General features: G+C 60.1%; 1 protein-coding gene across 1 annotated transcript in view; it reads left to right on the forward strand.

Moving 5' to 3' along the window:
- Positions 1 to 12,755, forward strand: part of SF3B2 (splicing factor 3b subunit 2) — a 33,776-nt gene that overhangs the window by 9,473 nt on the left and 11,548 nt on the right. The window contains 8 exon segments of the mRNA XM_074531334.1: positions 135 to 217; positions 942 to 1,136; positions 2,478 to 2,615; positions 4,019 to 4,099; positions 5,878 to 6,105; positions 8,105 to 8,254; positions 10,102 to 10,191; positions 11,861 to 11,968. Of these exon segments, the coding sequence (XP_074387435.1) occupies positions 135 to 217; positions 942 to 1,136; positions 2,478 to 2,615; positions 4,019 to 4,099; positions 5,878 to 6,105; positions 8,105 to 8,254; positions 10,102 to 10,191; positions 11,861 to 11,968 (1,073 nt within the window).

Raw genomic sequence — 12,755 nt, forward strand, 5'->3', positions numbered from 1 at the left:
GGGTGACACCAGCGGGAGGTGACACCAAAGATGGGGGTGACACCAATGGTGGGGGTGACACCAAGGGTGGGGGTGACACCAAGGTGGGGGTGACACCCAGGCGGTGACAGCCCTGTCCCCTCGTGTCCCCCCAGCCGAGGACGAGATGGAGACGGAGCTCCGGGCGTCGGCGTCGGCCTCCGAGGCTGAGGAGGACACGGGGACGTCCAAGAAGGAGGTGACAGTGAGGGGACAATGGGACACAGCCACCCCCACCCAGATCTGGGGAGTGGGGGTCCCATGGGTGCCCCAAATTTCCCGGGGGGGGTCATGGGTGGGTTTGGGTGGCTCTGGGGTCACCTGTGTCACTGTGGTGTCACTGTTGTCACCTTGGTGGCCATGGGTGGGTTTGGGTGGCTCTGGGGTCACCCCAGTGTCCCTTTTCTGTCCCCTTACTGGGGGGTTCTGTCCCCTCTCGGTGCCACCCCAATGTCCCCATGTTGTCCCCACCAAGGGCAGGGAGTGTGGCTCACTCTGGGGTCACCTGTGTCACCTTCATGTCACCTTTGTCCCCTCTTGTGCCATCGTGTTGAGGGTCCCTCTTTGTTCCTCCAGTTAGAGGGACCTGTGCCACCTCCATGTCCCCTCACTGTCCCCTCCTGTCCCCCCAATAAGAGGCTCCTGTGCCACCTCCGTGTCCCCTCACTGTCCCTCTGTCCCCTCACTGTCCCTTTGTCCCCTCGCTGTCCCCTCACTGTCCCTCTGTCCCCTCACTGTCCCCTCACTGTCTCTCTGTCCCCTCACTGTCCCCTCACTGTCCCTCACTGTCCCCTCACTGTCCCCTCACTGTCCCCTTTGTCCCCTACTGTCCCTCTGTCCCCTCACTGTCCCCCTGTCCTCTCACTGTCCCCTCACTGTCCCTCTGTCCCCTCACTGTCCCTCTGTCCCTTTGCCCCCCCCAGCGGAACCGGAAGCGGCGGAACCGCAAGAAGAAGAAGCGGGGGAGGGGCGGGGCCCGCGAGGGGGCAGCAGCGCCCCTCCCCCCCCGGGGGGACCCCGAGCCCGGGCCCGAGGTGGAGATCGAGTACGTGAGCGAGGAGCCCGAGATCTACGACCCCAACTTCGTCTTCTTCAAGAGGATCTTCGAGGCCTTCAAGGTGGGGGGGTGGCACCTTTGGGTGCCAGGGGTCACCCCTGGGTGGGGAGGGGTCAGTGCTGGGTGGGGAGGGGTCAGTGCTGGGTGCCAGCGTCACCCCTGGGTGGGGAGGGGTCAGTGCTGGGTGGGAAGGGGTCAGTGCTGGGTGGGGAGGGGTCAGTGCTGGGTGAGGAGTGGTCAGTGCTGGGTCACTGCTGAGTGCCAGGGGTCACTCTTCGTGGGGAGGGGTCAGTGCTGGGTGCCATTGTCACCCCTGGGTCACTGCTGAGCACCAGGGGTCACCCCTGGGTGGGGAGGGGTCACTCCTGGGTGGGGAGGGGTCAGTGCTGGGTGAGGAGGGGTCACCCCTGGGTGGGGAGGGGTCAGTGCTGGGTGAGGAGGGGTCAGTGCTGGGTGCCATCGTCACCCTTGGGTCACTGCTGAGTGCCAGGGGTCACTCTTGGGTGTCACCCCTCTGCCTGACCCTGTCCCCTGGGTGCTTCTGACCTTTGTCCCCTGTCCCTGTTCCCTCTCCGTGTCCTCGTCCCTGTCCTTGTCCCCTGACCCTGATCCTGTCCCTGTGCCCTCACCCTGTCCTGGTCCCTGTGCCTGTCCCCTGCTGTCCCCTGTCCCCTGTTCTGTGTCTCTGTCCCCCGTCCTTGTCCCCCGGGTGCCCCTGACCCTGATCCCTGTCCCCTGGGTGTCCCTGTCCCCTGGGTGTCCCCGTCCCTGACCCGTGTCCCCTGGGCATCCCCATCCTTGTCCCTGTCCCCATCCCTATCCCCTGTCCCCATCCCTGTCCCTTGCCCCTGTCCCTTGTCCGTGTCCCCTCTCCCCTGTCCCCTATCCCTGTCCCTAACCCTGTCCCATGTCCCCTGTCCCTGTCTCCTGGGTGCCCCTCTCCCCTGTCCCTGTCCCCATCCCTGTCCCTTGTCCATGCCCTTGTCCCTTCACCCCATCCCTGTCCCCATTGCCTGTCCCCTGTCCCCATCTCTCTGCCCTGTCCTGTGTCCCCTGTCCCCATCCCTGTCCCCTGTCCATGCCCTTGTCCCTTCACCCTATCCCTGTCTCCTGACCCTATTTTCTGTCCCCTGTCCCCATTCTCTGTCCCCTGTCCCTGTCCCCATTCTCTGTCCCCTGTCCCTGTCCCCATCTCTCTGCCCTGTCCCGTGTCCCCTGTCCCCATCCCCGTCCCCTGTCCCCATCCCCTGTCCCATGTCCCCTGTCCCCATCTCTCTGCACTGTCCCCTGTCCCCATCCCCTGTCCCCATCTCTCTGCACTGTCCCCTGTCCCCATCCCCTGTCCCCATCTCTCTGCACTGTCCCCTGTCCCTGTCCCCATTCCTGTCCCTGTCCCCCCCAGCTGACGGACGAGGTGAAGAAGGACAAGGAGAAGGAGCCGGAGCGGGCGGAGCGGCCGGAGAGCGCGGGGGTGCCCCGGAAAAAGGGACCCGAGGATGGCACCAGGGTCAGCGACGGGGACAGCTCCGAGGACGAGCAGGTGACACTGGGGACACTGGGGACATTGGGGACACTGGGGACATTGGGGACACTGAGAACATTGGGGACCGGGACAGCTCCGAGGACGAGCAGGTGACACTGGGACACTGTGGGGACACTGGGGACAGGGGGACACTGGGGACACTGGGGACATTGGGGACAGGGGCAGCAACGGGGACAGCTCTGAGGACGAGCAGGTGACACTGGGACACTGTGGGGACACTGGGGACACTGGGGACATTGGGGACAGGGGGACATTGGGGACATTGGGGACATTGGGGACAGGGGGACAGTGGGGACATTGGGGACATTGGGGACATTGGGGACATGGGGGACACTGGGGACATTGGGGACAGGGGCAGCGATGGGGACAGCTCCGAGGACGAGCAGGTGACACTGGGGACAGGGGGACACTGGGGGACATTGGGGACATGGTGACACTGGGGACAGGGGGACATTGGGGACGGGGGGACATTGGGGACCGGGACAGCTCCGAGGACGAGCAGGTGACACTGGGACACTGTGGGGACACTGGAGACACTGGGGACAGGGGGACACTGGGGACATTGGGGGACATTGGGGACACTGGGGACAGGGGGACAGTGGGGACACTGGGGACATTGGGGACAGGGGCAGCGACGGGGACAGCTCTGAGGACGAGCAGGTGACACTGGGGACACGGGAACATTGGGGGACACTGGGGACATGGTGACACTGGGGACATTGGGGGACATTGGGGACAGGGGGACATTGGGGACACTGGGGACATTGGGGACAGGGGCAGCGACGGGGACAGCTCCGAGGACAAGCAGGTGACACTGGGGACACGGGGACACTGGGGACACGGGGACACTGGGGACACTGAGGACATTGGGGACACTGGGGACATTGGCGACATTGGGGGCAGGGGGACACTGGGGACATTGGGGACGGGGGGACATTGGGGACACGGGGACACTGGGAACATTGGGGGACAGTGGGGACATGGTGACACTGGGGACATTGGGGACATTGGGGACAGGGGCAGCGATGGGGACAGCTCTGAGGACGAGCAGGTGACACTTGGGACACGGGGACATTGGGGACAGGGGGACATTGGGGACACGGGGACATTGGGGACAGGGGGACACTGGGGACATTGGGGACAGCTCCAAGGATGAGCAGGTGACACTGGGGGCACGGGGACATGGAGATATAGGGACAATGATGGGATGAGCCAGTGGCACTGGGGACAGTGGGGTGACATTGAAGGTGACCGGAGGTGGCAACTGGAGCTGGTCCCGAGTTGGGGACAACACGGGGGTGTTTGGGGACACTGACTGGGGGTGGTGACAGCAGGGACTGGGAACGAGGGGACAGTGCCACCCTGCCGGTGTCACCTGAGCTGTCCCCACGTGTCCCCAGGAGAAGAAGCAGGAGGTCCCCAAGCTGTCCAAGAAGAAGCTGCGGCGCATGAACAGGTTCACGGTGGCCGAGCTGAAGCAGGTGACACTGGGGACACGGCCCTGTCCCCTCCCTGTGGCTGTGGGTGGCACTCAGAGCTGGGGACAGCCCTGAGGTGACACTGGGGACACGGCCCTGTCCCCTCCCTGTGGCTGTGGGTGGCACTCTGAGCTGGTGAGAGCCCTGAGGTGACACTGGGGACACGGCCCTGTCCCCTCCCTGTGGCTGTGGGTGGCACTCGGAGCTGGTGACAGCCCTGAGGTGGCACTTGGGGACACGGCCCTGTCCCCTCCCTGTGGCTGTGGGTGGCACTCGGAGCTGGGGACAGCCCTGAGGTGACACTGGGGACACGGCCCTGTCCCCTCCCCGTGGCTGTGGGTGGCACTCAGAGCTGGTGACAGCCCTGAGGTGACACTGGGGACACGGCCCTGTCCCCTCCCTGTGGCTGTGGGTGGCACTCGGAGCTGGGGACAGCCCTGAGGTGACACCTCCTGTCCCATTTGGGGACACCAGAGCCGCTCAATGTACCCTTTGTCACCTCCCTGGGGACACTGGTGCCACGCTGGGGTCACCGTGGGACCTCACTCTTGTCCTTGTCACCCCAGCAGGGCCACCCTGGTGTCCCACCCAGGGTCACTTTGATGTCCCCAGCACCGTTCTGGGGCTGTCCCTCCTCACTCTCCTTTGTCCCCTGATGTCCCTTTGCTGTCCCCTGATGTCCCCACTGTCCCCACAGCTGGTGGCCCATCCGGACATGGTGGAGATGCACGATGTGACCGTCCAGGGTCACTTTGTGTCCCACTGGGGCTGTTCCTGCTGACTGCCCTGATGTCCCTCTCTGTCCCCTGATGTCCCTTTGCTGTCCCCTGATGTCCCTTTGCTGTCCCCAGCTGGTGGCCCACCTTCATATGGTGGAGATGCACGATGTGACCACCCTGAGGTCACTTTGTGTCCCACAGTGTCACCCAGGGGCTGTCCTTGCTAACTCCCCTGCCATCCCCTGATGTCCCTCACTGTCCCCTGACGTCCCTTTGCTGTCCTCAGCTGGTGGCCCGTCCCGACATGGTGATGAACAGTGTGACCACCCTGAGATCACCTCAGTGTCACCTTTGGGCTGTCCCTGCTAACTCCCCTGATGTCCCTTTGGTGTCCCCAGCTGGTGGCCCACCTTCATATGGTGGAGATGCCCAGTGTGACCACCCAGAGGTCACTTTGTGTCCCACAGTGTCACCTTTGGGCTGTTCCTGCTAACTCCCCTGCCATCCCCTGATGTCCCTCACTGTCCCTTTGGTGTCCCCAGCTGGTGGCCCGCCCCGACATGGTGGAGATGCACAGTGTGACCACCCAGAGGTCACTTTGTGTCCCACAGTGTCACTCTGAGGCTCTCCCTGCTAACTCCCCTGATGTCCCTTCACTGTCCCCATTGTCCCCCCAGCTGGTGGCCCGTCGTAACGTGGTGGAGATGCACGGTGTGACCACCCTGAGGTCACCATAGTGTCACCCAGGGGCTCTCTCTGCTAACTCCCCTGCCATCCCCTGATGTCCCTTTGCTGTCCCCAACTGGTGGCCCACTTTCATATGGTGGAGATGGACAATGTCATCACCCAGAGGTCACTTTGTGTCCAACAGTGTCACCTTTGGGCTGTCCCTGCTAACTCCCCTGATGTCCCTTTGGTGTCCCCAGCTGGTGGCCCGCCCCGACGTGGTGGAGATGCACGGTGTGACCACCCTGAGGTCACCACAGTGTCACCTTTGGGCTGTCCCTGCTAACTCCCCTGCCATCCCCTGCTGTCCCTTTGCTGTCCCCATTGTCCCCCCAGCTGGTGGCCCGCCCCGACGTGGTGGAGATGCACGACGTCACCGCTCAGGACCCCAAGCTGCTGGTGCACCTCAAGGCCACGCGGAACTCGGTGCCGGTGCCGCGGCACTGGTGCTTCAAGAGGAAATACCTGCAGGGCAAGAGGGGCATCGAGAAACCGCCCTTCGAGCTGCCCGAGTTCATCAAGCGCACGGGAATCCAGGAGATGAGGGAGGCGCTGCAGGAGAAGGTGGGGACACCCTGGGGACATTGGGGACACCTTGGGGACATTGGGGACACCTCCAGGAATGGCTGTGGGGCAGCTGTGAGGGTGGGAGGGGGTTTGGGGAGGTTCTGGGGGCTCAGAGGGATCCAGGAGATGAGGGAGGTGCTCCAGGAGAAGGTGGGGACACCACGGGGACACCCTGGGGACACCTTTGCGGACACCTTGGGGACACCTTGGGGACACCTCCAGGAATGGCTGTGGGGCAGCTGTGAGGGTGGGAAGGGGATTTGGGGAGGTTCTGGGGGCTCAGAGGGATCCAGGAGATGAGGGAGGCTCTGCAGGAGAAGGTGGGGACACCCTGGGGACACCTTGGGGACACCCTGGGGACACCTTGGGGACATCTCCAGGAATGGCTGAGGGGCAGCTGTGAGGGTGGGATGGGATTTGGGGAGGGGTCTCAGGGGTTTGGGGATGTTCTTGGTGGTCACCAGATGAGGGAGGCGCTGCGGGAGAAGGTGGGGACACCGTGGGGACACTGTGGGGACATTGAGGAGAACTTGGAACATCTTGGGGACAGTTGTGAGGACAATTGTGAGGCAGCCAGGGAGATGGGGAGAGGGTTTGGGGAGGTTCTGAAGCTCACCGGCATCCAGGAGATGAGGGAGGCCCTGCAGGAGAAGGTGGGGACACCTTGGGGACACCCTGGGGACACCTTGGGGACACCTTGGGGACACCCTGGGGACACCTCCAGGAATGGCTGAGGGGCAGCTGTGAGGATGGGAGAGGGTTTGGGGAGGGGTCTCAGGGGTTTGGGGATGTTCTTGGTGGTCACCAGGAGATGAGGGAGGCCCTGCGGGAGAAGATGGGGACAGCCTGGGGACATTGGGGACACCTTGGGGACACCTTGGGGACATTGGGGACACCTCCAGGAATGCCTGAGCACCAGTTATGGGGCAGCTGTGAGGATGGGAGGGGATTTGGGGAGGTTCTGGGGGCTCAGAGGGATCCAGGAGATGCGGGAGGCGCTGCAGGAGAAGGTGGGGACACCTTGGGGACACCTTGGGGACAGCTTGGGGACACCTTCTGGAATGGCTGAGGGGCAGCTGTGAGGATGGGAGGGGGTTTGGGGAGGGGTCTTGGGGGTTTGGAGAGGTTCTTGGTGGTCAAAGGCATCCAGGAGATGAGGGAGGCGCTGCAGGAGAAGGTGGGGACACCTTGGGGACACCCTGGGGACACCTTGGGGACACCTCCAGGAATGGCTGAGGGGCAGCTGTGAGGGTGGGAGGGGGTTTGGGGAGGTTCTGGGGGCTCAGAGGGATCCAGGAGATGAGGGAGGTGCTCCAGGAGAAGGTGGGGACACCACGGGGACACCCTGGGGACACCTTTGCGGACACCTTGGGGACACCTTGGGGACACCTGGAATGGCTGAGGGGCAGCTGTGAGGGTGGGAAGGGGATTTGGGGAGGTTCTGGGGGCTCAGAGGGATCCAGGAGATGAGGGAGGCGCTGCAGGAGAAGGTGGGGACACCCTGGGGACACCTTGGGGACACCTTGGGGACACCCTGGGGACACCTTGGGGACACCTTCTGGAATGGCTGAGGGGCAGCTGTGAGGGTGGGAGGGAGTTTGGGGAGGGGTCTTGGGGGTTTGGAGAAGTTCTAGGTGGTCAAAGGCATCCAGGAGATGAGGGAGGCCCTGCAGGAGAAGGTGGGGACACCTTGAGGACATCCTGGTTGGATTTGGGGACATCCTGGTTGGATTTGGGGACATCCTGGTTGGATTTTGGAAGTTTTGGGACATCCTGGTTGGATTTGGGGACATCTTGGGTTGGGTTTTGTGACTTTGGGGACATCCTGGTTGGATGTGGGGAAACCCTGGTTGGATTTTGGAAGTTTTGAGACATCCTGGTGGGATTTTTGGGGACATCCTTGTTAGATTTTTGGGGACATCCTGATTGGGTGTTGGAGGTCTGGGACACCCTGGTTGGATCTGTGACCATCGTGGTGTCCCCTGCCTGTCCCCAGGAGGAGCAGAAGACCATGAAGTCCAAGATGAGGGAGAAGGTGCGGCCCAAGATGGGCAAGATCGACATCGACTACCAGAAACTGCACGACGCCTTCTTCAAGTGGCAGACCAAGCCCAAGCTGACCATCCACGGGGACCTCTACTACGAGGTGGGGACACCTGGGGACATCCTGGTTGGACATTTGGGGTTTGGAGATGTCCTGGTTGGATTTTTGGGGGTTTGGGGACACCTGGGGGGACATTTGGGGACATCCAGGTTGGACATTTGGGGCTTTGGAGATGTCCTGGTTGGATTTTTGGGGGTTTGGGGACACCTGGGGGGACATTTGGGGACATCCAGGTTGGACATTTGGGGCTTTGGAGATGTCCTGCTTGAAGATTTGGGGGTTTGGGGACATCCTGGTTGGACATTTTGGGGTTTGGGGACACCTGGGGGGACATTTTGGACATTTGGAGATGTCCTGGTTGGAGTTTTGGGGGTTTGGGGACACCTGGGGGGACATTTGGGGACATCCTGGTTGGACATTTTGGGGTTTGGAGATGTCCTGCTTGAAGTTTTGGGGGTTTGGGGACATCCTGGTTGGACGTTTTGGGGTTTGGGGACATCCTGGTTGGATATCTGGGGCTTTGGAGATGTCCTGGTTGGAGTTTTGGGGACATCCTGGTTGGACATTTTGGGGTTTGGAGATGTCCTGGTTGGATTTTTGGACATTTGGTGATGTCCTGGTTGGAGTTTTGGGGACATCCTGGTTGGACATCTGGGGTTTTGGAGATGTCCTGGTTGGACATTTGGGGCTTTGGAGATGTCCTGCTTGAAGTTTTGGGGGTTTGGGGACATCCTGGTTGGACATTTTGGGGTTTGGAGATGTCCTGGTTGGACTTTTGGACATTTGGAGATGTCCTGGTTGGACTTTTGGGGGTTTTGGGACACCTGGGGGGACATTTGGGGACATCCTGGTTGGACATTTTGGGGTTTGGGGACACCTGGGGGGACATTTTGGACATTTGGAGATGTCCTGGTTGGAGTTTTGGGGGTTTGGGGACACCTGGGGGGACATTTGGGGACATCCTGGTTGGATTTTTGGACATTTGAGGATGTCCTGGTTGGAGTTTTGGGGCTTTGGGGACATCCTGGTTGAAGATTTGGGGGTTTGGGGACATCCTGGTTGGACATTTTGGGGTTTGGAGATGTCCTGGTTGGAGTTTTGGACATTTGGAGATGTCCTGGTTGGAGTTTTGGGGACATCTGGGGGGACATTTGGGGACATCCTGGTTGGACATTTGGGGCTTTGGAGATGACCTGCTTGAAGATTTGGGGGTTTGGGGACATCCTGGTTGGACATTTTGGGGTTTGGAGATGTCCTGGTTGGACTTTTGGGGACATCTGGGGGGACATTTGGGGACATCCTGGTTGGAGTTTTGGGGCTTTGGGGACACCTGGTTGGACATTTTGGGGTTTGGGGACACCTGGTTGGACATTTTGGGGTTTGGAGATGTCCTGGTTGGATTTTTGGACATTTGGAGATGTCCTGGTTGGAGTTTTGGGGACATCCTGGTTGGACGTTTTGGGGTTTGGAGATGTCCTGGTTGGATTTTTGGACATTTGGAGATGTCCTGGTTGGACTTTTGGGGGTTTGGGGACACCTGGTTGGACATTTGGAGCTTTAGGGTTGTCCTGGGGGACATTTTGGGACATCTTGGTTGGATTTTGGAGGTTTTAGGACATCCTGGTTGAACATTTTGGGGTCTGGAGATGTCCTGGTTGGAATTTGGGGACATCCTGGTTGGATTTTGTGACTTTGGGGACATCCTGGTTGGGTTTTGGGGACATCCTGGTTGGATTTTTGGGGGTTTGGGGACACCTGGGGGGACATTTTGGGGTTTGGGGACATCCTGGGGGTGGCATTGGTGGCTTTTGGGACATCCCTGTGGGATTTGGGGGCTCTGGTCGGGTTTTTGGGGGGTCACCAGCGCGGTGTCCCCTCGGTGTCCCCAGGGGAAGGAGTTCGAGACGCGGCTCAAGGAGAAGAAGCCGGGAGACCTCTCGGACGAGCTGAGGATCGCGCTGGGCATGCCCGTGGGGCCGGTGAGGGCACCCCAAAACCGCCTAAAATCACCCCAAAAATATACCAAAATCATCCCAAATCCCTGGGCATGCCCGTGGGGCCGGTATGGAAACCCCAAAAACACCTAAAATCACCCCAAATCCCAAATCCATCCCAAATCCCTGGGCATGCCCGTGGGGCCGGTATGGAAACCCCAAAAACATCCCAAAATTACCCCAAAAACATCCCAAAACCACCCTAAAAACACCCTAAAATCCATCCCAAAACCATCCCAAACCCCAAATCCCTGGGCATGCCCGTGGGGCCGGTATGGAAACCCCAAAAGTGCCTAAAATCACCCCAAAAACATCCCAAAAACACCCTAAAAACCATCCCAAATCCCTGAGCATGCCCGTGGGGCCGGTGAGGGCACCCCAAAACCGCCCCAAAATCACCCCAAAAACATCCCAAAATCACCTGAAAATCCACCCAAACCCCAAATCCACCCCAAATCTACCCAAACCCCTGAAACGCTCCAAATCCACCCCAGACCCCAAATCTGGGGCAGATTTGGGTTTTTTTTATGGGGTCCTGGGGTGGATTTGGGGTTCCTGGGGTGGATTTGGGGTTTTTGGGGGGTCCTGGGTTGGATTTTGGGTTTTTTTTGGGGGTCCCGGGGGTGTTTTAGGGTCGCTGACCCCCCCCACCAGGAATGTTCCATGTTACTCCCCCCCCAATCCCTGCTGCGATTTCAGGATTTTGGGGCAGATTTGGGGTTCCTGGGGTGGATTTGGGGTTCCTGGGGTGGATTTGGGGGTTCCTGGGGGTCCTGGGTGGGATTTTGGGGTTTTTTTGGGGTCCCAGGGGTGTTTTAGGGTCACTGACCCCCCCCCCCAGGAATGTTCCATGTCCTTCTTTTGCTCCCCCTCCCCCCCAAATCCCTGCTGTGATTTTGGGATTTTGGGGCAGATTTGGGGTTCCTGGGGTGGATTTGGGGTTCCTGGGGTGGATTTGGGGTTCCTGGGGTGGATTTGGGGGTTCCTGGGGGTCCTGGGTGGGATTTTGGGGTTTTTTTTGGGGTCCTGGGGGTGTTTTAGGGTCACTGACCCCCCCCCCCCCCGGAATGTTCCATGTCCTTCTTTTGCTCCCCCTGCCCCCCAAATCCCTGCTGTGATTTCGGGGTCCTGGGGTGGATTTGGGGTTCCTGGGGTGGATTTGGGGTTCCTGGGGTGGATTTGGGGTTTTTGGGGGTCCTGGGTGAGATTTTGGGGGTTTTTTTGGGGGTCCCGGGGGTGTTTTAGGGTCACTGACCCCCCCCGCCCAGGAATGTTCCATGTCCTTCTTTTGCTCCCCCCCCCCCCCCAATCCCTGCTGCGATTTTGGGATTTTGGGGCAGATTTGGGGTTCCTGGGGCAAATTTGGGGTTCCTGGGGTGGATTTGGGGTTTGGGGGGTCCTGGGTGGGATTTTGGGTTTTTTTTGGGGGTCCTGGGGGTGTTTTAGGGTCACTGACCCCCCCCCCCAGGAATGTTCCATGTCCTTCTTTTGCTCCCCCTGCCCCCCAAATCCCTGCTGTGATTTCAGGGTTTTGGGGCAGATTTGGGGTTCCTGGGGCAGATTTGGGGTTCCTGGGATGGATTTGGGGTTTTGGGGGTCCTGGGTGGGATTTTGGGGTGTTTTTGGGGTCCCTGACCCCCCCTGTGCCCCCCAGAACGCGCACAAGGTGCCCCCCCCGTGGCTGATCGCCATGCAGCGCTATGGGCCCCCCCCCTCGTACCCCAACCTCAAAATCCCGGGGCTCAACTCCCCCATCCCCGAGGTGAGTGCAGGGTTTGGGGGGATTTTATGGGATTTGGGGTTTTTATGGGGTTTTTATGGGGTTTGGGGGGAAATTTGGGGGTTTTTGGGGGGATTTGGGGTGGTTTTGGGGTGTTTTTGGGGTGCGGGGTGGGGGTGTTTGGGTGTTTTTAGGAGGGGATTTGGGGTGGTTTGGGGGGATCTTGTGGGATTTGGGGTTTTTATGGGGTTTGGGGGAAAATTTGGGGGGTTTTGAGGGGATTTGAGGTGGTTTTGGGGTGGTTTTGGGGTGCAGGGTGGGGGTGTTTGGGTGTTTTTAGGAGGGGGTTTGGGGCTTTTGTAGGGTTTTTGGGTGGAAATTTGGGGTTTTGGGGGGGGATTTTATGGGGTTTGGGGTTTTTATGGGGTTTTTGAGGGGGTTTGAGGTGGTTTTGGGGTGTTTTTGGGGTGCGGGGTGGGGGTGTTTGGGTGTTTTTAGGAGGGGGTTTGGGGTGGTTTGGGGTTTTTTAGGGTTTTTGGGGGGTTGGGGGGGAATTTTGGGGGGAAATTTTGAGGGGATTTGGGGTGGTTTTGAGAGAGATTTGAGGTTTTTTTGGGGTGCGGGGTGGGGGTGTTTGGGTGTTTTTAGGAGGGGATTTGGGGTGGTTTGGGGATGTTTGGGGTTTTTATGGGGTTTTTGGGGGGTTGGGGGTTTTGGGGGGAAATTGTGGGGGGATTTGGGGTTTTTGGGGGGTGATTTGAGGTGGTTTTGGGTTTTTTTTGGGGTGCAGGGTGGGGGTGTTCGGGTGTATTTAGGAGGGGATTTAGGG

The sequence above is a fragment of the Zonotrichia albicollis genome, chromosome 34 (genome assembly GCF_047830755.1).
Source record: "Zonotrichia albicollis isolate bZonAlb1 chromosome 34, bZonAlb1.hap1, whole genome shotgun sequence".
NCBI lineage: Eukaryota > Metazoa > Chordata > Aves > Passeriformes > Passerellidae > Zonotrichia > Zonotrichia albicollis.